The sequence below is a fragment of the Ovis aries genome, chromosome 23, assembly GCF_016772045.2.
Source record: "Ovis aries strain OAR_USU_Benz2616 breed Rambouillet chromosome 23, ARS-UI_Ramb_v3.0, whole genome shotgun sequence".
Lineage (NCBI taxonomy): Eukaryota > Metazoa > Chordata > Mammalia > Artiodactyla > Bovidae > Ovis > Ovis aries.
In genome coordinates this window covers 35,010,831-35,038,632 of record NC_056076.1, presented here as the reverse complement: position 1 = coordinate 35,038,632, position 27,802 = coordinate 35,010,831, and the positions used below count along the sequence as shown (strand labels likewise).

The 27,802-nt window shown below is 43.6% G+C and overlaps 1 protein-coding gene across 2 annotated transcripts in view; it reads right to left on the bottom strand.

Moving 5' to 3' along the window:
• ABHD3 (abhydrolase domain containing 3, phospholipase) overlaps positions 1 to 27,802 on the bottom strand; it is a 57,635-nt gene that overhangs the window by 14,601 nt on the left and 15,232 nt on the right. For both annotated transcript variants that reach the window (XM_042239141.1, XM_004020483.4), the window contains exon 4: positions 21,553 to 21,598. In XM_042239141.1, the coding sequence (XP_042095075.1) occupies positions 21,553 to 21,598 (46 nt within the window). The remainder of the gene's footprint in view (positions 1 to 21,552; positions 21,599 to 27,802) is intronic.

Sequence of the window (27,802 nt, the reverse complement as noted above, 5' to 3'; positions counted from 1 at the left end):
CATGCCTGACTCTTTGCGACCCCATGGTCTGTACTGTAGCCCACCAAACTCCTCTGTCCATGGAATTCTCCAGGCAAGCATACTGAAATGAGTAATTTGCCAAAAGTCACAAAGTAGCAAAGCTCAGGGTTTATGTCTGTAGTAAGTAAACTAGTTCTCATAAAGCTCTAGGATTCCATGAGATATTTAATAAGCAAATCGATTATCTGGGGCCCTCAGAGATAGGAGCTTCTTTTTCCCTTAATGTTTTTCTCCCAATGGATTACACTGAGTTGGAAACCAATAACGCTGGTGTGGAAATGTTAGGTAGGTAGAATAGGAAAAAGGAGTCCAGAATGGCGGTGGCTGAAAGACAAGGAAGGGCAAAGGCTGCAAAAATAGAACAAAGGAAGGTCCGAGGACCGGAGTGAGGACCTCAGGTAGAACAAACAGCGCTCCTGGCCAGCCCAGTTTACATAGGGCAGGCCCGGGGGAGGAAGAAAGATACAAGAAGAGGAGCCAAAGGGCCAGGGGTCTCTCTCCCGAGAGCACACGCTCTCTTTCCCGTGCGCGCGCTCTCTCTCTTCACTTCGCATCTTTTCGGTTGGCATGCCCTCACACCTCGAGGATGTATTTTCCTTTATTTTCTAAATAAAACTGAGCTGCAACACTGTCTGAGAGCTGTGACGCGCCGAGGGCTTTAATGTCCATCACTTCAGATTTTTGTTGTGACGAGACAGAACCGAGGAAATGACACACTCCCCTAACATCTATGGTGCCGTGACTCGGATTTAACCTGGCTGAAACAACCTCAATGTGGCCCCCCCGCGAGGAGGAGGCCAAGCAAAGCAGGAGCCCAACTCAGCGAAAGCTCCCATGGTGGAAGCGGAACGCGAAGAAAACCCAGCGCAGGGGAAGTGACAAGAAGCCCAGCGTGCTGGAAACCTGGACAGCGAAAAACTAACTCAGCAGAAAGCGCACATGGCTGTCTCAGATTCCAGAAGACCTCCGGTTAAGGTAGGAGGTCCTCGCTGCTATGGCTGGAGGGACATATGCCTAACGAAATCTTAATTCCTTTAAAATCTCTTGTTTCTTGTCTCCTTGAACCCCGCCACGAACAGGTGAGCGGCAGTGGGCACAAGTGAGGGACTCTGGAGAGGCTACATCTCAGTATGTCCTAAAGGCTCCACTCTCTGCTGAGCCCCACCCAGTAGCTGTTACCCAAGCTGATGGGAGTTCTTTTGTCCTTAATCTTCTTTGTGTCAAGGATCAAGCCAATGAAAACTGTGAGCACAGGTCAGGTACTCAGCAGATTTTCTGGCAGGCTATGAAGGCACGTTTTTTTCCACTCCTTTTTCCTCTTGTCCTTCAGCTCCTCTCTCCTGGGACTTGAGCCTGGCCAAAACCCATGTTGCCTGGATTCAGGACCTAATGAAGCTCAGGCTCTGATGTCTCATTGCAAACATTCAGTGAGAGACACACCAATAGGTAAGAGGTGGATTTGATAGGATTCAGAGAGAAGCACAGTCTGCAGAGTGTGGGCCATTGCAGAGGGCAAGTGCCTCCACCATGGAATTCAGTCTGGCTAGGTTTTGCAAGCTGGGTGAACTCATATGCTAATGAGTGGAAGGATTATCCCAACCACTGGGGAACCACTCACTCTTCTGTCTTTTGACAGTGCCTTGGAGCTGTTCTGCCACCTCTGGGTGTGTCATTTAGCTTACAGATTGGGTTACATTTAGCTTGAAAGTGAAAATGAAAGTGAAGTAGCTCAGTCGTGTTCGACTCTTTGTGACCCCATGGACTGTAGCCTATCAGGCTCCTCCGTCCATGGGATTTTCCAGGCAAGAGTGCTAGAGTGGATTGCCATTTCCTTACAAGATTAATTTGACATGTCATCTTGGACCCAACTGAGTTTAACTGGTTTATGTTATGCCCTTGTGCTATATCATTCTTTCAAAAGTTGTGCCCAGCCCCCTTCCCTCCTGTTTCATGCTCTTTTCCAGAGCCCCATCCAGGCCCACAGTGTTGCCTCTACAATCTTCTAGAGGGACAACCAGAAAATAGCTGGCCCTTGGGAGGGAAATACTGTGTAATATCCAGTCCCTCTAGATATTCAGGCCTCATCTTCCATGTTTCCTACAACATGTGCAACACCAGCATCTCTCAGTGAACCCACTAGGGTTGGCGACAGGCACACCATGCCTGCTAGAAGTCCATCAGTTGACATCCCTTCAAAGGCAACTGGGCTCCCAGGGATAATGTTTGCCACTTTGGGAGTTAGCCCTGCAGGCCATTTGGGCCCAAACCCTTACCACCCTTCTCCTAAAGTTATAATCATACCTCCGGATCAAATCTCCACTCCACTTTTATGGAACATCTGGTCTTTTGCCTCTTACCAATTTGTTCTTAAGCCAATTATTAACTCCTACAACCAGGACCCTGGCCCCATGTAGGCAACATCGCTCCACCCAGCCTAATTATTAAAATATTTTAATGCCCCTAACAGGGCCAGACAACCCACTCCTTTGTCATTACTTCTGTTATTACCTAAAGTGGGTCTATGACAACGAAATGTTTACCATTGGAGACACCCTAACCTGCTCTTACGGAGGACTAGGGGAGGAAATCAGTCACTTACAATCCCTTAGAGCAGTAAGAGGATAAGGCTTATGACCACTTCACCAGGTTCCCAGTCTCAGGGCACAGGCTTGGATTGCTTTACGTCATGATATCTATTCCCACCTGTGGTGAACAAACTGGTAATGAGTTAAAATTACAACCCTTTAATCTTACCCAGCACTGGTCACACTGGAGACCTTGGGGATGCCCAACTCCGGTCTGGGGGTCCCAGGAAGTCAACCTGCCTTGACCTGTTTAGGGATCTGGACCTCGAAACATTGTCACGCCTCAACCTGCTTGGGGATCCGCCAGTTCAGGGGTCACAGGAGGTCTTCACGGCTCAACCTGCCCAGGAACCCAGTTCTCTGGAGGCCGACCTGCCTCAACCTGCCTAGGGGTTCAATCTCCAGGAGGCCGTCACACCTCGGTCTGCCTGGGGATCTGCACCCTGACCCGGGGAAGCCTGGCTCTCAGGCTGCAACAGTACTGGGTAGGATAAGCTTCAGAAAGACTCACTCCTAAGGAAGTCCACCCATGGAAATACTTGTGGGACTGTGCCCAGTCTCAGCAATAACTCAGGACCCCAACAAGAACACCATTGCCTTTCTGGAAAGGCTAAAAGAGGCCCTCCAAAAGTTTACCAATCTGGACTTGGACTCTTACGAGAGACAGGTCATTTTAAAGGACAAATTCCTGTCCCATGTGCATCAGATATCAGAATAAAGTTATAGCAGCTACAGCAGCAGGCCTCTGCTGCCTCTTTAGATGAGGTGGTCCAGACAGCCATCAATACCTTTTATAACAGAGAACAGGAGAAGGGGGCTAAGGCCCAGGAGAAGGGGAAAAGGAAAGAGACGAGGCATGCCCAGATGCTGGCCGCCTTCTAGGGAAGCCCTAAGGCAAACCCCAAGTCCTTGAAGGACAAGGCATGAGGCAAATGCCTAATCTGTAGACAGATGGCACTGGGCCAAAGAGTGTCCAAACCATGACAAGTCTCCTAAAACAGCTTGCTATAAATACTATCAACTGGGACATTTGGCGGCACTGTGCCCTCGGGACCCAAGAGCCTCAAGGTCAAGTGCCAAGCCTTCCCTCAGGATGGTTCAACAGGACTGAAGCGGCCTGCTCCAACCAGCATGTCTGTCACAGATAACCATCATGGAGCTGGAGCAAAGGGTGCAACTGGATACGGCAGGTAGGCCTGAGAATTTCTTGGTTGACACAGGGGCTACTTACTCTGTCCTAACCTGCTACTCTGGAGCCTTCTCCTCCTAAACCTATACCATTTTGGGAGCTACAGAAAAAACAGTTACAAAAAGATTCAGCTAAGCAATTTGTTGCTGGGATGAACAAATATTTTCCCACCAGTTTCTAGTGGTCCCTGACTGTCCTCCTCCCTTATTGGGAAGAAATCTCTCCCTGCCTTTGAAACCTTGCAGCTGTTGCAGTCCTGATAGAAGATGCTTTAAAACTCTCTTTTGAGGGCAAACTAACTATTTTTATCAGCCACCAAGTGAAACAACTCCTAAATGGGAGAGGCCATTTGCAAGCCAGGCTTCAGCAGTACATGAACCGTGAACTTCCAGATGTTCAAGCTGGTTTTAGAAAAGGCAGAGGAACCAGAGATCAAATTGCCAACATCCGCTGGATCATCAAAAAAGCAAGAGAGTTCCAGAAAAACATCTATTTCTGCTTTATTGATTATGCCAAAGCCTTTGACTGTGTGGATCACAAGAAACTGTGGAAAATTCTGAAAGAGATGGGAATACCAGACCACCTGACCTACCTCTTGAGAAACCTATATGCAGGTCAGGAAGCAACAGTTAGAGCTGGACATGGAACAACAGACTGGTTCCAAATAGGAAAAGGAGTACATCAAGGCTGTATTGTCACCCTGCTTATTTAACTTCATATGCAGAGTACATCATGAGAAACGCTGGGCTGGAAGAAGCACAAGGTGGAATCAAGATTGCCGGGAGAAATATCAATAACCTCAGATATGCAGATGACACCACCCTTATGGCAGAAAGTGAAGAGGAACTAAAAAGCCTCTTGGTGAAAGTGAAAGAGGAGAGTGAAAAAGTTGGCTTAAAGCTCAACATTCAGAAAACGAATTCATGGCATCTGGTCCCATCACTTTATGACAGATAGATGGGGAAACAGTGGAAACAGTGTCAGACTTTATTTTGGGGGGCTCCAAAATCACTGCAGATGGTGATTGCAGCCATGAAATTAAAAGACGCTTACTCCTTGGAAAGAAAGTTATGACCAACCTAGACAGCATATTGAAAAGCAGAGATATCACTTTGCCAACAACAGTTCATCTAGTCAAGGCTATGTTTTTTACAGTGGTCATGTATGGATGTGAGAGTTGGACTGTGAAGAAAGCTGAGCGCTGAAGAATTGATGCTTTTGAAGTGTGGTGTTGGAGAAGACTCTTGAGAGTCCCTTGGACTGCAAGGAGATCCAACCAGTCCATCCTAAAGGAGATCAGTCCTGAGTGTTCATTGGAAGGGCTGATGCTGAAGCTGAAACTCCAATACTTTGGCCACCTCATGCGAAGAGTTGACTCACTGGAAAAGACCCAGTGCTGGGAGGGACTAGGGGCAGGAGGAGAAGGGGACAACAGAGGGTGAGATGGCTGGATGGCATCACTGACTCGATAGACATGACTTTGAGTGAATTCCGGGAGTTGGTGATGGACAGGGAGGCCTGGAGTGCTGTGATTCATGGGGTCTCAAGGAGTCGGACACAACTGAGCGACTGAACTGCACTGAACTGATCAAAGAATCCTCAGATATCAAGTAGTGCTGATGGAAAATCCAGGCCTCACTATATCCCCTTGTGAGGTTCTTAACCCAGCCACCCTCCTACCTACCTCCGAGGGCTTTCTCCCCTTTCACTCTTGCCTAGAAACCTTGGACCAATGGACAAAACCCCAAGAAGGATTGTCAGAAGATCCTCTGACCAATCCTGAGAAAATCTGGTACACTGATGGAAGCAGTTTTGTTTTGGATGGAAAAAGAAGAGCCGGATATGCAGTAGTCTCCAATTTTGAGACCATAGAGGCTAAACCAGGTACTTTGCTACCAGGTACTTCAGCCCAATTAGCTAAGCTCATAGCCCTGACTCTAGCTTTAGAGCTGGGAGAAAGAAAGTAGCCATTTACACTGGCTCCAAGTATCCTCTTCTGGTGCTACATGCACATGCTGCTATTTGGAAAGAAAGAGGCCACTTGACCACCCGAGGGTCCCCAATCAAATACGGTGATCAAATCCTTAGACTTGGAGGTAGTCCATCTGCCCCCTGAGGTTTCAGTCTCCCACCGTAATGGACACCAAAAAGGGAGCATGGAAGTCGCACGGGGAAACCAAGCAGCTGATCAGGCAGCTAAGAGAGCAGCATTACAGAACAATGACCAATAGGGGTTGCCACCTTAGTTCCACAGACTAATTTGCCAGAAACTCCTTCATATATTGAAGGTGAGACTCTTAAAGCTAAGAGTAAGGGCTTTCGAGATCATATGGGGTGGTTCCAAAAGGAGGGACTCCTTTTTCTGCCTGGGAACCTCCAATGGAAGTTGTTTAACTACTTACATGCCACTACGCATTTAGGGGAAAAGACCCTCCAAAGATTACTAGAAAGGTCCTTCAGAGGAACAGGCCTCCAAATGACTATGAGGCAAGTGGTCTTCTCTTAGCCCACTTGCCAATTTAACAACACCCAAGGAGCTCAAAGACCCCAGCTGGTCCATCCCGTCCGACGACGTGGGACCTACCCAGGAGAGGACTGGCAGATGGACTTCACCCAGATGCCAGTTTCTCCAGGGTATAAATACCTATTAGTCATGATAGATACATTCACAGGATGGATTGAAGGCTTTCCCACTCAGACTGAGGGCTGAGGAGGTGGTAAAAAAATCTGCTCCATGAAATCATTCCGAGATTTGGTCTTCCCAGGTCATTACAAAGTGACAATAGGACATCATTTACTTCTAAGTCACCCAAGGGGTCTCTAAAGCATTGGGCATTACTTATTATCTCCATTGTACCTAGAGGCCTCAGTCTTCAGGAAAAGTAGAAAGAGCCAACCAATTCTTAAAATCAGTGATAAAAAAGATAACCCAGGAGACTTCCCTGGGATGGAAGGGAGCTTCCATACCAATAGCTTTCCTCCACACCCGTACTGCCCCTAAGGAATAGGTTGGTCTTGGTCTTTTTGAGATGCTATATGGGAGATCTTTTGTTTATGTCAATGACCTCTTCCTAGATCCAGAGGCTCAGACTCTCCAGTCTTATACCATGGCCATTGGTCAATTCCAACAGGATATACACTTGTGGGATGTGAACCAGGACCCAAAGGATTCTAACCAGTCACCACTATTGCTCCAGGGACTCAAGTCCTAACTAAAGTCTGGAAAGATGGCCTCAACTCCAGCCCAAATGGAAGGGCCCCTACCCTGTAATACTTTCTACCCCACAGCAGTCAAGGTACCAGGACATGACTCCTGGATTCACTACTCACGAGTCAAGCCATGGAAGAAAACAGAAGAGGACACTAAATACACCTGTGAGCCCCTGGGGGATCTCAGATGCCTATTCAGGACTACAAATGAGTGCCAGTTTAATGAACACCCCCAACATCTGGTTTCTGGGGATAAGATTTCTCAGGACTGCTCTAAAGAGCCAATGGCTTGGCAGGGGTTGTACTCCAAAACAGACAGGAGATAGATCTTCTGATCCCTGAATAAGAAGGCACTTGAGCCATCCTGGCAATGGGAATTTGGAGTTGACTAATGCCCCTACTAGTCCTTGTTATGCCATATTGATGCTGCTTATGATTGTTCCATGTATTATCAATTGTCTAACCTGTTTTGTCTCAGCCCAGGTCAACAAGCTACAACATGCAGTGCCAGCTCAACAAGGAGATATAAAACTACCGCTGACCACAGAAAATATCACTGACCGGGAGCTGGACACTAGTATAAGGATTCTGAGTCCTGAGACTAGAAAAGGGGGGAGGCCCAATGCCCCTCGCCATCCCAGTTCAGCAGGAAGTAGCCAGAAAGACCTCCTCGCCCCTATTCCCAAAGAACTGGGCCTCCCATCTCTTGAGGGGGAATGTTAGGTAGTTAGAATAGGACAAAGGAGTCCAGAATGGCGGTGGCTGAAAGACAAGGAAGGGAAAAGCCCGTGAAAATAGAAGAAAGCAAGGTCCAAGGACCGGAGCGAGGACCCCAGGTAGAACAAACAGCGCTCCTGGCTGGCCCAATTACACAGGGCAGGCCCAGGGGGAGGAAAAAGCATATAAAAAGAGGAGCCAAAGGGCCGGGGGTCTCTCTCCCGCGCATGCATGCTCGCTCGCTCTCTTCTCTTCGCGTCTTTTGGGTGCGCATGCCCTATTTTCCTTTATCTAAATAAGACTGTGCTGTAACACTATCCGAGATATGTGATGCGCCAAGGGCTTTAACGTCCATCGCTTCAAATTTTTGTTGTGATGAGACAAAACCGAGGAAATTACACTCCCCTAACAGATCAAAGCTCCCTGCATTCTGAAACTCAGCACACCCAGAGCCTTTCTGGCATCACCTGCCTGGTTCCAGCCCTTCCCTCGGCTCCCGTGATGACTGTGTCCCGTCTTCCTCCGGCTGAGGGCTTTCCATTTCCTGCCAGTTCCTGTCATTCTTCCTACCACCCCAAAAGGGAGAATTCAGTTCCAGAAGTTCTGTCATAGGCCTGCATCTGCTCATTCTCTGGTCCACACCCAGTTCCTGGAGGTCCCGTTTACCCTCACAGCTTCACCAACTACCTCTTGCTGTTCAGTCACTCAGTAGTGTCCAGCTCTTTCCGACTCCATGGACTGCAGCATGCCACGCTTCCCTGTCTTTCACCACCTCCTGGAGTTTGCTCAGACTCACGTGCCCTGAGTCGGTGAAGCTATCTAACCATCTCATCCTCTGCCGCCCCTTCTCCTGTTGCCTTCGGCTGCAACTAAACCTGAATCTCCAGGCTCTTCCTTCTTCCTGAGCTCCAGATGCAAATTCTAAAGTTCTAGAAGTAAAGTACTATCTGTACTTCAAACTCAGACTGCCCCAAAGCAAACCCTTTTATCTCTTCATGAAAATTCCGAATGCTTCCCCTAACTTCCCGTTTTCCTGTGAATGACGTCTGCATTTTCTTAGTTAAAACTGTAGGTGACCTTGCCTTCTTCCTTCCCCTTAACCCAGTCAATACACTTCCCAGTCCTATAGCTTCTTCCTCTCCAGAATCTTTGCAGAACACACAGGCAAGCCCTTCTTTCCACTCGAGTAAAGACCTGGTATGTTAGATTCTCTCAGAAGGCCCCTGGGACAAAGGTGAGTGGTTCATATGAAGATACAGCAGCAAGTGGGACCAAGGGAGTGGTGAGTGAGTCAGGAAGGGTAGGAAGCAATCAGGAATGTTAGCCAGCAGTTTGTGGCGGTGCCTGACTGGGACTCAATCCCATTGGGGCACTTTGGGAGAGAGACTGTTGAACAAAGCTGAAAGTCATCTCAACCGAGTGGCAAGGGAGCTGGGTTATTGATCCACCAGGAAATGGCAACCCACTCCAGTATTCTTGCCTGGGAAATCTCATGGGCAGAGGAGCCTGGCGGGCTACAGTCCATGGGGTCGCAAAGAGGTGGACACGATTTAGCGACTAAGCACGCCCAGTTAACTTCACCATTGGTGGAAGGCATCCTAGAGATTAACCCCCTGGCACCTGGTCTGCCCTCAGTAGCCTTCTGTGGCTAGAGGAGGCCCTCCCCAACGCCTCCGTTGGAGATGCGAGTGCCTGCAGTGGAAAGCCATCAGGAAGGCTAGGTGGGAATGGTACGTATCAAGAGGAAAAAGTCGTGGGAGGGGTGTGACACCAGCCTTCTCAGCTCCCAGGCCTCTGTATCTTTCACTTGGACCATGAGGTGATACCCTCTGACACAGTTAACTCCCAGCCTTTCCTAATAACCATCCATAATCACACATCCCACTCACTGCAAGATTAATCTTCCTAGAGAACATTTCCAGCTCTAATCAGGACAGAGTTTCTGATTAAAATGCTCCATTAGCTTTCCATTGCTGACTGAATTAAATACAAAGTCCCCTGTTAAGGCCCTTCATAATATGCCCAGTCACTTTTCCAGCCCTGTGTTTCACTATTCCTCCATCTGTATGGATTCTGGTCTATGGACCCTGCCCCTCTCTTGTCTGCTAAGTCTCTCAGTACCCTTGCAACCTGTGTAAACTTCTGCCACATGCCCTGCAAGGTCAGCTCTGCCTGTTGAAATCATGCCTTGAACTAATTCAAAAAACGTCAGACCAAAGGTCAGACTTGGCCCCTATTATCCCAAGGAACTCACAGCCTTTCCCAATTCTATCCCGACTTGTCCTGGCCAGCCTGCTCCCAGCCCTTGTGATGTATGTGAGGTTCTCTCTCTTACTATCTTGCTCTTCTCCGTCTCGAACAGTCATTAAACACTTGTCAGATTACACGGAAATACACAGGATGGAAAGTGAGATGATCTAGTAACTTCAGACATGCAAAACTATGTAGTGATATCACACAACCTCTCGCTACTTGACGGGGCTCCAACAGGAAACATCATATGCTTTCTTCATAGGACTTCACTCCCACTAAAGAAAGAATTCATCTAGGACACACAGCGAAGACATTTTTGGGGGGTAATACATCAAGTTGGTAGGTCTGGCAGAAATTTTATTCAGATTTGAAGATATAATTTTATAGCATCTTTTAAATTAACTGGAGGATGATTACTTTACAATATTATATTGGTTTCTGCCATACAGCAACATGAATATACACATGTCCCCTCCCTTTTGAACCTCCCTCCCACCTCCCACCCCATACCAACCCTTTAGGTTGCCACAGAGCATCCGATTTGAGCTCCAAGCTTCACGCAGCAAATTTCCTCAGGCTATCTATTTTACATATGATGATGCATGCCTTTCAGTGCTACTCTCTCAATCTGCCTCACTCTCCTTTCTCTGCTGTGTCTGCAAGTCAGCTCTTTATGTCTCTGTCTCTTTCACTGCCCTGCAAACAGGTTCATCAGTACCATCTTTCTAGATTACACATATATGTGTTAATAAATGATATTAACGTCTTTTTAGATAAAACATGTTAGTTAATTCTCTTCTTCCCAACCCAGGGATTGAACCCAGGTCTCCTGCATTACAGGCAGGCTCTTAACCGTCTGAACCACCAGGGAAGCCCCAGTTGCTGAGTGAAGTCACGCAGTCGTGTTTGACTCCTTGCGACCCCATGGACTGTAGCCCACCAGGCTCCTCCATCCATGGAATTTTCTAGGCAAGAGTACTGGAGTGTGTTGCCATTTCCTTCTTCAGGGGATCTTCCCGACCCGGGGATCGAACCTGGGTCTCCCACATTGCAGGCAGACACTTTACCATCTGAGCTACCAGGGAATCCCACTAGCAACTATCATATTGCAGTCATCCTTGCCTTATTTCATGCTTCCAGAAAAGAGGTAAAGTAAGCCACATCTAATCACTAAAGGAAGGAAGAATGACCTAGCAGGATTCAATTGAGTGATGAACTCCTTTTATAGTAAAAAGAGGATGAGAAAGGTATTCTTAAAAAATGCAGAAAAATCTAAAGGAAGGATAACCTTCAAGCAGACATTGGACACAAGTATTTTTACAAGTTAGACAGAATAATTTGATGATAATTACAAACCAAGATTATTCATATTGTTCAACTGCAACTATGATCAGAGAGAAACAATAGTAATTTCTTAAATGGCTATTAGAGTTAATTTTTTTTTAACACCAAAACATTTCATATTGGGATATAGCTGATTAACAATGTTGTGATAGTTTCAGGTGAACAGGGAAGGGACTCAGCCATACATAAACAGGTAACCATTCTCCTTCAAACCCCCTCCCATCCTTGCCGGCACATAACACTGAGCAGAGTTCCATATGTTATACGATAGGATTTTGTTAGTTATCCATTTTAAATTAAGCAGTGTGTACATGACTGTCAGAAGTTAGTTTTTAAAAAAAGCCTTGATGAGAATAATGTAGTAAAATTAATTATAAATTATACATAATAGATCAGAAAAGAATAAAGCATAGATTTTATATTTATCTATGAATGATATCTAATTTACCCATAACTTCCAAAAAGTAGACACAGTGATTTCCCCTCATCCTGAAAGAGAATATTCTTGTCCTGATTTAAAAGTCATTTGTTTTATAAAATGCAAATTTCATTTAAAAAATGTGGGGACTATAGAAAAAATTAAAATTCACCCTGTTAATCGGATAGCCTGACTCTCCCTAGCTATTCTGGGAGCAGATTAATTTGTTAATCTGAAGAAAAAGCCATAACCCGGGACCTTTCAATGCCTGCTGCATTTCCTACACTTAACCAGGCCAGATCATAAAAAGAGTTCAGTTTTCTATCCAGAAAAAAATAAAACTGGAAAAGGTACACAAATATCTTTTTTAAAATCACTCACATTTCACATTTACTCTAATGTCTTGGTAAACACCAAGAGCTTAAGATATTTCATTTTACAGTCTTCTTCTTACTAGTATTTAAAGGTCTGTACTTAAATATTTGATAAGATGATGCTTAAATAAACTCTGTGAAATCTTGTGTGGATGTAGGCTACCCTAAAAGGGATAATCCATTTATAATAGGACTAACTATGCTTCTGTCAACTACAAATTGGCACTTACCAAGGGCATTGCCAACAACTGAACAACAAAGGCATTTGTCAACTGCCTCTACGGAGATTGAGCCCCATGTTGCTATAGCTGTTGACCTGCAACAACCCCTGCGGGAGTTCAGGGGAGTGAGGCACTCTGGGCTCCAGGGAATCTGGTGGACTTTAGATAGTTGGATGTTTTTAGGAACAGATTTTATGATCTCCGTCCTTGCATCTGCTCATATCTAGAGAAGCACTAAATCCCTCATGGTGACATCAGACTCTCATGACTAACAAAAAACCTTTTGTAAAACGCGTGCTTCATGGTACTGAACTCCCCCTTCACCAAAACCTTATATATTGACTTTCCCCCACTAGCCGCTTTGGAGCAGTCTCTCAGAGCTATCTGGGATGCAGCTTCCCGGGCTGCAGTCCTCATTTTGCCACAAATAAAACTTAACTCATAACTCTAAAGTTGTACATCATTTTTAGTTGACACTTCTGAACTGCTCTCCACGTTTTTGTTGTGTTGTTTTCTTTTCACTCAACCTGCTCCCAGTCCAGTACTTAGTGAGCTGCCCAAATCATTCTTAGGAAAACTGACCCTATTTCTGGAAGCTGAGTTTGTTAAATAAGGAGTCAGAGAAAACAAATGTATGTGCATCTCTAAGCAAAACCAGCTCTGTAATGAATAATCATTTCACCTCCATGGATAGACATACAAAACCACCAGATAGTTAAATATGCCTGAGAATTCGTTAATTATTTAAAATAACCAACCACAAAACAAAGGGCCCCAGGAAATATCCTGGCCAACTCTGAGGCCAAGATAGCCCGTACGCCCTGTTCCTGCTAACATTCTGGATGGCTATCACACATGCTTATGCAGTCACGCTGCAAAGCAACTCCGATAAATGAGCACAGTTTGTTAGTGGCTTAGAGCAGGTCAGCCATACAGACAGGAGTTCTCAGATCAGGATCTTAAGAAACCTGGGACTCCCCACCACCTCACAGTGACTTTCAGCCCGGCCTACAGAAAGAGGGCATTAGGACAAAAACAGACCCAGGGACTCCACCCCAGTTCAAACGAATCAGAATCTTTGGAGGATGGCATTCAGAGATCAGAGATTTTTTGAAGTTCTCCAGAGGATCCCACTGTGCAGCCAGGGCTGAGAAGCAACTGCTCAAAGGGAATAAAGAACTAGGGTAAGAGTTGAGCCAAGAGAGGAGGAGGCTGCAGTGACAAGAATGACAAAGCCTACCTAGAGTGACTGGGGAAGAGGAACATCTAGTTCTACAGGGATTGCCTGCAGCGCACGGAGAAGTACTGCTAAACAGCTCACAGCAAACCCCTGGCGGCTCAGACGGTCAAGAATTCGCCTGCAATGCAAGAGACCCAGGTTCTATCAGAAAGAACCCCTGAAGAAGGAAATGGCAACCCACTTCAGTATTCTTGCCTGGAGAATCCCATGGACAGAGGAGCCTGGCCAGCTACAGTCCATGGGGTCACAAAGAGTCAAACATGACTGACTAACACGGCACAGAGAAACACTTCAATAAATGGTAGCTGGTTAGCACATCATTGTTACTTCTAAAATTATAACTGTTATTCCTTAAAGATATATCATTCCTAAAATTCTTTTTTAAACTTACTTTTAACTGGATGATAACTGCTTTACAACATTGTGCTGGTTTCTGCCGTACAACAACATGAATCAGCCATGAGTGTACATATATCCCCTCCCTCTGGAACCTTCCTCCCACCCCACCCCCACATCCCACTCCCCTTAGTTGCTGTTCAGTAGCTAAGTCGTACCTGACTCTTTGCAGCCCCATGGACTGCAGCGTGTCGGGTTCCTCTGTCCTTAGGATTTCCCACCCCTCTAGGTTGTCACAGTCCTGCAGTCCATGGCATGCTAGACTCCATGGGGTCACAAAGAGTAGGGCACTACTTAAAAGACTGAACAACAGGTTGTCACAGAGCAGCAGGCTGAGGGCCCTGTGTTATAGAGCAACTTTCCTCTAGATAGTTCACTGAAAATTGTTTAAATATAGAGAAGTGTACAATCTTTTGCACACCCACCAAGAGTTGATATTAGTGAGTGATATCACCTCATAACATTGATAGTACTGAGATATTATAAGATATTACTGAACTGCACCTATCAGTGCTAGAAGAAAATTCTAAAGGATTCAACACACTCATATCCACAGCTGACTGATGACCTTCCGGGGTTGTTGTGATAGGTAGCAGAAGAGGCTATCTGGGCAAGCATTTAGGAAAGAGCAAACGTGGGTGGCACACGATGGCTGGGTATGGGAAAGGGGGTGCCTGAAGGTGAGAGTCTGAACTGTGCCCCGGCCAGCCCTGCACTGTATGTTCCTCCTCCCTCAGACTAGCAAGTCCTTTATCCCTTGTGAATTTCCTAAATCCTGCCCTACCCCATGAACTTCCAAGGTGGAAAAGCTCAGCAGGGAACAAGAGCAGATTTCTCTAGATCTGAGTCCTTAATTAACCACCCAAAGTATTGGAGATTGAGGCAAGATCCCCTCTCTTTGAAAACCTTCTTTATCTCAACCTCCAGCTTTTCAGCCTGACTTGACCAAAAGCCATAGCTGAAATGTTAAGACACTGGACAGTTGGAGTTCCTGCCCTAAGACCATTAATCAGCTTTACAACCTCAGGCCTGTCAGCCCACTTCTCCAGAGGTGTCCTCATTTATTAAATGAGGGTTTTTTCGTGTTTTTTTTTTTTTTTTTTTTGGATTAGAGGATCCCTGAAGCAGAGCTACTTAAAGTGCCAGGCCAGGGTGAGATAAGGGGCTGATGTCAGAATGTAAATCAGTGCGCTGCTTCTCTCACCCAGAGAGTGTTTCTATGAGAAAAAACAATCAGCTCACCTCAGAGCTGAAGTTGACTCACATTCTCTCATCCTGTCAGCGATGGTATCTGATAGTTTGAAAACTGGAAGTTGGCCCAGAGACCACATTTGGAGTAGCATGATTTTAAAGCATTTTCTGGGCTTCCCTGGTGGCTCAGACTGTATAGAATCTGCCTGCAACCCGGAAGACCTGGGTTGGATCCCTGGGTTGGGAAGATCTCCTGGAGGAGGGCATGGCAACCCATTCCACTATTCTTGCCTGGAAAATCCCCATGGACAGAGGAGCCTGGCAGGTTGCAGTCCATGAGATTGCAAAGAGTCAGACATGACTGAACGACTTTCACTCAAAGTATTTAAAAGTATTTTCTGGCTTCTGCTCCACTGTTGACCCTCCCCCAAACCCACTGAACCAGCTCTAACTTGAACTGGAAAGCACTTGAAGGAGGCTTTTCTCTCTTTTTTTAAAATATTTATTTATTTTTATTTGTTTATTTGGCCATGTCAGGTCTTAATTGCAGCACGTAGGATCTAGTTCCCTGACCAGAGATGGAACCCAGGCTCCCTGTAATAGGAAAACAGAGTCTTAACCACTGGACCACCAGGGAAGTCCTAAGGCTTTTCTTTTTAAGAACTTTATGAGGTGTGGTTCACTTAGCATACACTTCACCCATTTAAGATGCGCCTTTTTAAAGTATATTTAGAATTGTACAACTATCATCACAATTTTAGAACATTTTCATCACTCCCCAAAGAAACCCTCCACCATTAGCAGTCGCTTCCGCTTCCTCAGCCCAAGGCAGCCACTAATCTACTTTCCATCCTACAGATTTGTCTATTTGGAAAATTTTGTATAAATGAAATCATATAGTATGTGATCTTTTATCTGGCTTCTTTCACTTAGCATAATGTTCTCAAGTCTCTCTCATATTGTGGCATGTATCAGTACTTTATTCATTTTTTAATGCTGAATAGCAATCCATGACCTAGCTGTACCACATTTTATTTATCCATTTGTCTGTTGATGGACATCTGTTTCCTTCCTTCTTTATGTTATTATGAATGTGTGTGTGTGCTTAGTCGTGTCTGACTCTTTGAGACCCCATGGACTGTAGCCCACCAGGCGCCTCTCTCCATGGGATTCTCCAGGCAAGAATACTGAGTGGGTTGCCATTTCCTCCTCCAAGAGATCTTCCCGACCCAGGTATCAAACCCTCATCTCTGACATCTCCTGCATTGGCAGACGGATCCTTTACTACTAGTGCCACCTGGGAAGCCTGGTTATTATGAATAATGCTGCTATAAACGTGTGTACAAGTTATTATATGAATAAATATTTTAATTTCTTGTATATATACCTAGGAGCGGCACTGCTGGATCATACAGCAACTCAATTTTTCAGTTTTTGAGAAACTCCCAGAATATGTTCCAAAGTGGCTGAGAGGGTTTTCTGGTTGGGTTTAGAGACATGGAAATCTGCATAACCCTATAAATAAAAGGAGAGGGAGTGTAACCTTTAACAGACTCAGGTTTCACTGAGTTCTTGGTAAATCATCATTCCAAAACTAAGCTGGAAACATGACAGTTCCCAAAGTAATCACTAATCTGAGGAAGTTTGTGTATAACTTGGCTTCCTGGATTCCTGGCCTTGAAAACCAACCTGCAGAAAATCGAGAAAAGGCACTGTCCACCTTGAGGGTGCCTGCAGGGATATCTGAGGATTAGTCTACTAAGACTGGGATTCTCTGTCTTCCACAGCTCAGAGGCCCAGAGAGGGAAAAGTACAGGCTTCTCATTTCCCAGCAAGCAAGGCTTCTGGCTTTCTCTTAATCCTGCAAAGACTAATTAGAAATAAGGACAATATGGTGCTGGAAGATTCCTACTTTCTTATTCTGCTTTGCAGGGGCCATAACCACCCCTATAAATTCTAAGTATATCACTGACTTATTTCAGCAAATCTTTTCCTCTTGCTTTTCTTCCACCCCTAAGAGAATGGCTTACCCTAAATTCCATGTCACCTTCGCTAACTCTCTTGGATTAATTTCAGTGAGTCAATTCCTCTCCCTGTTTGATCTTTGCTGACTCATCTCTTGTTCTTTACTATGACTACCCTAAAGTCTTACTTACTTTGGTCTGGGCTATATTCAGTTCTTTCTGGAACCGGGAAGGTATAAATACTCATAGAGTTCCTCTAGTCTGAAACAGTCATTGTTCATAGCTCTAAGGCAGAAAGAAGAAAGGCTCTCAAGAGCTCTCAGTATCAAAGCCAGCTCTAACAATCAATATCGGCAATTCATTTTTTTTGATCCATTTGAGTACAAATGTATATTAAATTATATTTCATTTTTTGTTCTTTTTCAGTCACTAAGTCATGTCCCACTCTTTTTGATCCCATGGACTGTAGCAGGCTTCCCTGTCCTTCACTATCTCTCAGAATTTGCTCAAACTCACGTCCACTGAGTCAGTGATGCCATCCAATGATCTCATCCTTTGTTGCCCCCTTCTCCTCTTGCCTTCAATTTGTCCCAGCATCAGGGTATTTTCCAATAAGTCGGCTCTTCTCATCAGGTGGCCAAAGTATTGGAGCTTCAGTTTCAGCATCAGCCCTTCCAATTCAGGGTTGATTTCCTTTAGGATTGACTGGTTTGATCTCCTTACTGTCCAAGGGACTCTCAAGAGTCTTCTTTAGCATCACAGTTCGAAAGCATCAATTCTTCAGTGCTCAGCCTTCTTTATGGTCCAACTCTCACATCCATACATGACTACTGGAAAAACCATAGCTTTGACTATATGAACTTCATCGGCAAAGTGATGTATCTGCTTTTTAATACGCTGTCTAGGCTTGTTATAGCTTTTCTTCCAAGGAACAAGCATCTTTTAATTTCATGCCTGCAGTCACCATCCCCAGTGATTTTGGAACCCAAGAAAATAAAATCTGTCACTGCTTCCACTTTTTCCCTTTCTATTTGCCATGAAATGATGGGACCAGATGCCATGATCTTAGTCATTATGTTTAAGCCATTTGATATCCTATTCTTTTTAAAGTTAGATCGAATTAGTGTTTAGGATACAGATATTTGCTGGGGGTATCAGTTCATCAGAATTAACCAAGGCACTGTAAAAGACGCCAGAGACCAAGCTTCTCTTATCCTGTTGTTGTCCTGCTTAGAACTCAGTGAGTTATTTACAAGTAAAAAAAAAAAATTGTCTAATTACTCTCCCTTTGTAAAATCTCCCGAAGTATTCTTGTGGAGACTTTAAAAAAAATCTATGCAAGTTTATGGGGCTTTCCCAATGGTTCAGAGGTAAAGAATCTGTCTGCAATGCAGGAGACTCAGGTTTGGTCCCTGGGTTGGGCAGATCCCCTGGAGGAAATGGCAACCCACTCCAGCATTCTTGCCAGGAAAATCCCAGGGACAGAGGAACCTGGCAGGCAGAGTCAAACATGACTGAGCATGTAGGTGCAAATTTATGGCTCAAAGTTACTGGGTTGCTGCCTTCTTTCAAAGTAAATTTCCAATTAAATGTAAATGCTCAGGACAGAAGTCTTCCCAGGCTCCCTCCTCTTCATCTTTTTCTCTCCTCCTTCCTGTTTGTTGTATTTGAAGAGTCTATCCTTTGCTAGACCAACAGTTCCTAAGCAATCTCATCTACTCCTGACCTCCTGGTTCCACTGTATACCCATAATCCATAATGCCTTTCTCCAGCCTGTATGTCTCTTCTGACAGCCAGTCTAGTACATCTGAGTGTTTACGAGAAATTTCCACCCGGATGACATCAAAGCATCCCCAACATCTAAAACTGAACTTGGTATTTCGATAACACCAAAATGTTGTAAACTGTCCTACATTTCCTATTTCGGCAAATATTACCCTTCACCATATTAGCCTTTTACAATTCAGCAAAACTAGACATGACGTTGACTCCCTTCTCTCCACTTCCCACAATACAATGAATACTATTCTTTCTGCCCCAGAAAAACCCCTCATTTCTGTTCTCTCCCCCTACCTCTACATTTACATTCTGGATTGTTGTTGTTTGGTTGCTCAGACCAGGTAGGCTGACTATTTGCTTATGTTCTTGACGTTTGCTGTTTGCTGTCCAACTCTTTTGCAGCCCTATGGACTGTAGCCCAGCAGCAGGCTCCTCTGTCCATGAGATTTCCCAGGCAAGAATACTGGAGTGGGTTGCCATTCCCTTCTCCAGGGGATCTTTCCGACCCAAGGATCGAACGTGCATCTCCTGGCACTGGCAGGCAGATTCTTTACCACTGAGCCACCAGGGAAGCCCCTCACACTCTGAATAGATTTTTAGTAATTGCCAAGCCTTCAAGCCTCCTTTCCCTCCATCACTTTTCTGCTGTGGTTTTCTTTCTAAAACATAACTAAGTTATTTTATGTGTCAATTATACATAAATAAAGAAACTTCAGAAAGAGTCAACGGTTCAACACTAGGTTCCTTGGGGTTCTCCACATGATTCTTCAAAATCTGGCCCTCCCTTTCTGGGAGAATTCCTAGCACTTCTTGAGCAATAAGAAGGAGTACAGCACAAACGTCAAGAACGCAAGCACACAGTCAGCCTACCTGGTCTGAATCCTGGCTCTGAATTTCTTGGTGAGGGCACATTCTTAGCCTGCTTGTGCCTCATTTTCTTCATCTAGAAAATGGGGATCATGTGGCTATGCTCACCTAAATCACAGGGTTGTTTCTATTGCTGAACATCAATAGGAAAAGACATAACTGATATACTCTAAGGACTCAATAAACATTAGAGAAAATGATCACCATCGTTATCCCTCCACGAATGAGGACTTGCTGTCCACGCTCTTTACCATCTCGTTCTTTATGCTGAGAAAACTTCTCTCTCCCCTCTGCTGGTTCAATACCATAACCTTTAAGATCCAGCTCAAACCCACCTCCAATGTTATGTTCTCCCACCTCCCCCAGGAGTTAGTTACTCCTTCCCTCTAATCTCTGTAGCCTTAATACACCTTTTTTCTGGTCACAATTAGCACTGTACTATGTGTATTTTTATATATCTCTTGCAACTTATGTACCCTCTGTTGCAACTCAAGTTTCCTGAGAAAGGGCTAGGGCTGTGTGTAATAATGTGTGCACTCCTCACATATGGCCTTGTACAGGTACCTGATTTAATAGGCATACAACACAGCTTTGATGAACAAACAGATCCTTTGTTCTCATTTTATGGGACCAAATGGCCTTTACTTTTCAGCGCGTTATTTTCTTGAGAGCCTAAGACCATGCCTTTCCCAGCTTTGTGTCCTCTAAGCATCTGGAAGGACACACAGCTGTTCAGAAATGACTTGCTTGGTCCAGAGCCAGTGACACATTCAAATCTTTCCTTTTAGAGTACCTACAAACTTACCTATGAGATTCCTACAGGGCTGGACCAAATAAGGAAAGCAGAATCTTCACCTTCACAAGGAATTGGAGTAAGACTGTAAACACTTTATAACTTTAGCTTTTGCAATCAGGTTGATCTTGATCCCCTCCAGGATTTATCAAGCAAAGTGCAAGAGCTCTTTTCTCCTCACAAATTCTCATAATGTACCAACATAGTGACATCATCATAAATGTTTATTTAAAGCATGACAATTATTTATAGTCTTAATATCATTCTCTATCAATGACTCAAAAAAAATGGTTCTCTCTATTCTGATAGAATTGCCTTTGACCTGTTGAAGTGGTGAGGGACTAACAGTTGAAAAGCTTCAAGAAAATTTCAGTGAGTGTAATATTTCTCATTCCAACTCACAGGTAAAACACCAGATAGTGATGATTTTCCAAGAGATGCAAGAAATTCTACCCTAGCAAAAGCTTAGGGGTTAGAAAAGGGGGAAAAAACTGATTTAAAATAATATCTCTTCTATGTAAACTTTGGCAGGCAAATAAGCATATAACATACAGTCAGTCTGTTTTACAATAACAGTAAATTTCTTACGTAAATCAAGTATTACTCTGTTGGTTAATTTTTTATTGGCACTAGTTAGTTTTTAAAGAAAATGTGTTTTTCACTAAAAATGATGTTGATAAATATTTGTTGATGCTAACCTACAGTAAGTATAAAAAGTTAAGTTACAAAATAAAGCCTTATTTTAAAAAATAGAAATATATAACATTTAAAAATTTAAATATAAGATCTGGATGGACACAGGCTAAGAGGATTCCCCTGGTTGTATAATTATGGGTTTTACAAGTTTCCTTTTTCTCCCCTTACCCGTATTTTTCCACAATGAACTTGTATTATTGATATAATAAGTTATCTTAAATCAAAAAGAGTATCTTTTGTTATAAAACTGGATTTCTTTAAAAATTAAGCTGCTGTCATTTTAAATTTACTTACCAAGAGATTCTCCCCAGCTACTCCTCTGTTGTTAAAAACCACATATCTAAAAACCAAGAAAATAATTTTTGTTATTTTTATGCATGATCTTAACAATATAATATTAAAATCCTCTTCTTGGGCCTGTATTAGAGCACTAAAAGGTTCTTAGAAATCTATTCCAAAGAAACAAGGACGCTTGATAATGTCATTAAATGCACTAAAATACATTTCTAGTTCTCTAAAGTCAACATATGGATTCAAACCAGAAAACTATATATCAAAGTGGTATTAAATTTTCCTACCAAAAGCAAAATCTTTACAACTTCTTCCTATGTAGATGTGTAGGCCTCCAATAAGTAAAACAATTCTGAATATAAGTCAAACTTAAATGTTTTTGCTTCAAATTAAAAAATGTCTTCTAACTATTCTATTTGTAACATGAAAGTGTTAGTCACTCAGTCGTGTCTGATTCTTTGTGACCACATGGACTGTAGCCCACCAGGCTCCTCTGTCCATGGGATTCTCCAGGCAAGAATACTGGAGTAGGTGGCCAGTTCCTCTTCCAGGGGATCTTCCTGACCCAGGGATTGAACCCACATCTCCTGCACTGAAGGCAGATTCTTTACCATCTGATCCACTAGGGAATGAGCATCTATTCCTATCCTGAGAAATAGCTCTTGTTCCCTCAAAGCTCAGCAAATAGAGAGACTGGAATTTTACCTGCAATGAAAACATCATGGCAGGTAGAACTGCGAGGGACATGGCGCCTGAGCTGGAAGGCTGGGACCCCACTATGCTACTGCTTGGTGTTCGGCTGACCTAGGGGAGGAAAGAATAGCTCTGCGTCCTACAATCCTGTTTGCCTGTCCTGGGTCAGTGGTCATAAGTGAAGGGCCTCAAAGTAGCACCGGCTGACAGTAACTATACAAAGACCATTAGCTAATTAGCAGCAGTGGTAGTTGCAACACCACGCTACCTTTACACAGTCATTCTGCACTGACAAAACTTTCCATCAACCATAACCCCAGATAGGTTATTTTTGCCATCCTCACACAAAATCCTGACTTGTATCTCCATGGGTTCTCTTTGGCTTAGTGAATCTATATTCATGTCAATTAAAATTCATTTTCTTTTTGTCTATCTACTTAACTAATCAATCAAGATTATTTAAGGTTCTAATTTAACCCTACATCCCTTTTGTCTGTTTAAAGCATTTACTGTCTTTGTTTTCATGATGTATTTAACACAGAAGAAACAAATACAAAAAGCCTATAATTAAGAATATACAGAACAACTGTGTATATACTCTAATTGCCTTCTTTCAAGGTACTGTTGATCACCGTATGGGTTCTAGCACCAGTGAACTGAATATTCACTAATAAATATTCATGACTTGGATGGACTGGGTAGGGGGTTAGATTTTACTTCAGGATGTTTTTGCAAAGGAATTCTTTCTCGCATCTGAAAGGTCATATAGACAGCTTTATTATGCCCTACTGAAAGAAGAGCCCCTACTAAAAGGCCCTACTAACAGAGTTTTGCCAAGAAAATCCACTGGTCATAGCAAATACCCTCCTCCAACAACACAAGAGAAGACTCTACATACAGACATCACCAGATGGTCAATATCGAAATCAGACTGATTATATTCTTTGCAGTCAAAGATGGAGAAGCTCTATACAGTCAGCAAAAGCAAGAGCAGAAGCTGACTGTGGCTCAGATCATGAACTCCTTATTGCCAAATTCAGACCTAAATTGAAGACAGTAGGGAAAACCACTAGACTATTCAGATACGACCTAAATCAAATCCCTTATGATTATACAGAGGAACTGACAAATAGATTCAGGGGATTCTATCTGATAGAGTACCTGAAGCACTATGGACGTAGGTTCGTGACACTGTACAGGAAACAGTGATTAAGACCATCCCCAAGAAAAAGAAATGCAAAAAGGCAAAATGGTTGTCTGAGGAGGCCTTACAAACAGCTATGAAACGAAGAGAAGCAAAAGGCAGAGGAGAAAAGGAAAGATATACCCATTTGAATGCAGACTTCCAAAGAATAGGAAGTAGAGATAAGAAAGCTTTCCTCAGTGAACATTGCAAAGAAATAGTGGAAAACAACAGAATGGGAAAGACTAGAGATCTCTTCAAGAAAATTAGAGATACCAAGGGAACATTTCATGCAAAGATGGGCTCAATAAAGGACAGAAATGGTATGGACCTACCAAACTACTTATTTATAACCAATAGCTCCCTGGCTATGATGACTGAGAAAGACGGGTTATAACAGCTTCTAGTGACCTCCTTGAAGAAGGCAATGGCACCCTACTACAGCACACTTGCCTGGACAATCCCATGGATGGAGGAGCCTGGTGGGCCGCAGTCCATGGGGTCGCTAAGAGTTGGACAAGACTGAGCGACTTCACTTTCACTTTTCACTTTCATGCATTGAAGAAGGAAATGGCAACCCACTCCAGTGTTCTTGCCTGGAGAATCTCAGGGACCGGGGAGCCTCATGGGCTGCCGTCTATGGGGTCGCATAGAGTCGGACGTGACTGAAGCGACTTAGCAGCAGCAGAGATCTCTTCAAGAAAATTAGAGATACCAAGGGAACATTTCATGCAAAGATAGGTACAATAAAGGACAGAAATGGTATGGACCTAACACAAGCAGAAGTTATTAAGAAGAGATGGCAAGAATACATAGAAGAACTACACAAAAAAGATGTTCACGACCCAGATAATCACGATAGTGTGATCACTCACCTAGAGCCAGACATCCTGGAATGCGAAGTTAAGTGGGCCTTAGGAAGCATCACTACAAACAAAGCTAGTGGAGGTGATGGAATTTCAGTTGAGCTATTTCAAATCCTAAAAGACGATGCTGTGAAAGTGCTGCATTCAATATGCCAGCAAATTTGGAAAACTCAGCAGTGGCCAAAGGACTAGAAAAGGTCAGTTTTCATTCCAATTCCTAAGAAAGGCAATCCCGAAGAATGCTCAAACTATCACACAATTGCACTCATCTCACATGCTAGCAAAGTAATGCGCAAAATTCTCCAAGCCAGGCTTCAACAGTGTGTGAACCGTGAACTTCTAGATGTTCAAGCTGGTTTTAGAAAAGGCAGAAGAACCAGAAATCAAATTGCCAACATCTGCTGGATCATCAGAAAAGCAAGACAGTTTCAGAAAAACATCTACTTTTGCTTTATCGACTCTGCCAAAGCCTTTGACTGTGTGGATCACAACAAACTGTGGAAAATTCTGAAAGAGATGGGAATATCAGACCACCTGACCTGCCTCTTGAGAAATCTGTATGCAGGTCAGGAAGCAACACTGGTTCCAAATCGGAAAAGGAGTACGTCAAGGCTGTATATTGTCACCCTCCTTATTTAACTTATATGCAGAGTACATCATGAGAAATGCCAGACTGGATGAAGCACAAGCTGGAATCAAGATTGCTGGGAGAAATATTAATAACCTCAGATTTGCCTCTTGATGAAAGTGAAAGAGGAGAGTGAAAAAGTTGGCTTAAAACTCAACATTCAGAAAACGAAGATCATGGCATCTGGTCCCATCACTTCATGGCAAGTAGATGGGGAAATAATGGAAACAGTGTCAGACTTTATTTTTTAGGGCTCCCAAATCACTGCAGATGGTGACTGCAGCCATGAAATTAAAAGATGCTTACTCCTTGGAAGAAAAGTTACGATCAACCTAGATAGCATATTGAAAAGCAGAGACATTACTTTGCCGACTAAGGTCCGTCTAGTCAAGGCTATGGTTTTTCCAGTAGTCATGTATGGATGTGAGAGTTGGACTGTGAAGAAGGCTGAGCGCTGAAGAACTGATGCTTTTGAACTGTGTTGTTGGAGAAGACTCTTGAGAGCCCCTTGGACAGCAAGGAGATCCAACTAGTCCATTCTAAAGGAAATTAGTCCTGAATATTCATTAGAAGGGCTGATGCTGAAGCTGAAACTCCAATTCTTTGGCCATATGATGCGAAGAACTGACTCATTTGAAAATACTCTGATCCTGGGAAAGATCAAAGGTGGGAGGAGAAGGGCACGACTGAGGATGAGAAGGTTGGATGGCATCACTGACTCGATGGACATGAGTTTGAGTCAACTCCAGGAGTTGGTGATGGAAGGGAAGCCTGGCGTGCTGCAGTCCACGGGGTCTCAAAGAGTCAGACATGACTGAGTGACTGAACTGAACTGAACTTAAAGAAAACACGTTATTTAAAATCTCAGAACTCTGATTTGAGAAAAGGCTAGAAATATTAAATTTTATTGATTAATCAGAGAAAGACTTTAAATATACTACAAAAACAAGCAGGAAAGTTAAAGTGCTGCACGGTCAGTTAATCTTTGCTAAAAAAGAATGGCAAGACAGCCACTTGTATTTATTGCATAAGCACCTAAGTAACACAGGAATTGGAGCTAAATTTAATTATGACCTTGAAGCTTTCTGTCATTGAGAAAAGAACCACTTTCAGCATGCAAACACCACTTCAGGATAAAAAATGGCTTCCGGGGTAAGGTATCCCCTGAGAGAAGGGGACAGAGCTAGTGAGGAGAAAGAAAGCGATGATCTGCACACTCAGGAGAGAGCAGCCTACGCACCTGGGATTTTCTTCCAAACTGCAAACAGAGATGTCTGCACTTTCTTTTAGGCAACTCTGAACAGCGGCTCACAGCTCCTATATCTCTTGCTAGAGGAGAAAGTGTACTGACCCCTCCACAGGCCTTTGTTCTTGACCCTGTTCAATCATCTGTATGTACTTCTATGGATTAAGCTATGCATTCACCACAGGATCTACCTCTAGCCTTGGGAATGAGGCAAAGAGATACAGGAGGATAAGACAGAGCAGCTTTGGAGGCAGGAAGCCTGAAGGCTTCCACATGGCTCCCTTCTCCCATCCAATTGGTGACAATCAGTTAGCTGCTCTCATTTAACCCCTTTTCTGCCTTCATCATCATCAGGGGACACTTTAGCAAAATGAAAAGAACTAGTTGAAACACAACTACTCTTCCTAAGACATTTGATAGGCCCCTGTTAACTTTATAACTGCTCTATCCAAATTATTTTCACAATTTCTCCCAAACTATTTATCTATTTATTTTTTAAGTTTTATTTATTTGACTTCACCAGGTCTTAGTTGCAACATGCAAGATCCATTCAAACCCTTAGATGTGGCATCTGGGATCAAGTTCCCTGACCAGGGTTCAAACCCGAGCCCCCTGCACTGGGAGTATGGAATCTTAGCCACTGGATCACCAGAGAAGTTCCCTCCAAGTAATTTTTTTTTTTCCTCCAAGTAATTTTAAAGGGTATGTATATGAGGGAAATTTTTCTGTAAAACTTATTTTTCCTATGCATTTTAACTATTTAAATTTTCTTCTTAAAACAGGTAAAATACAAATAGAGGAGACACTAAATAAAATCTGGAATTGAGAATTTTCTATGACAACAGACCACATTAACTAGGAAAGCTCTTAAAGAAGGTTAAGAGGCAGAGAGCTACCCATAAGGCAGGATTTCTCAACGTTGGGCACTATGGGCATTTTGGATCAAGTACTTCCTTGTAGAAGGGCTATTGAGAACCACTTGGTTGAGAACCACTGTTACAAAGAAATGGGTCAGATAGCCTTGAATCTGCTCAAGCCCAGTGATCCACAAGAACAAAGGAATTTTTATCATACAACTTTATTTTTCAGTTCTAAGATTCCACGAGTCTTTGAGTCTATGAATGAAAAGAATAATCAGCAAAGGCTGGAGTGAGAAGAATATTAAGGGATCACTATTTTGATTTCAGATAATAACAGCAGATAATATTTATCAGTGTTTACTATGTGCTAGATCATCTTCTAGGCATTTTACATGAATATTAATATTGGAATGACTCATTCATTCAAAAATTTATTGAACAGACTAGTTACTGAATTAAAGATTCAGTTAGTGCTTGTAGGAGAAAAACAAAATAAAAATATAAGGTTCCTGGCCTCAGGAAGAAAAAGTAAAAGTATTAGCTGCTCAGTCGTGTCAAACTCTTTGTGACCCCAAGGACTGTAGCCCTCCAGGCTCCTCTGTCCATGGTATTCTCCAGGCAAGAATACTGGAGTGGGTTACCATTCCCTTCTCTAGGGGATCTTCCCGACCTAGGGATCAGGAAGACCAAGTCTCCCGCATCACAGGCAGATTCTTAACCATCTGAGCCACTATGTAGGAATGTATAAAAGTTTCTAAGGGATGAGAAAATAGATCA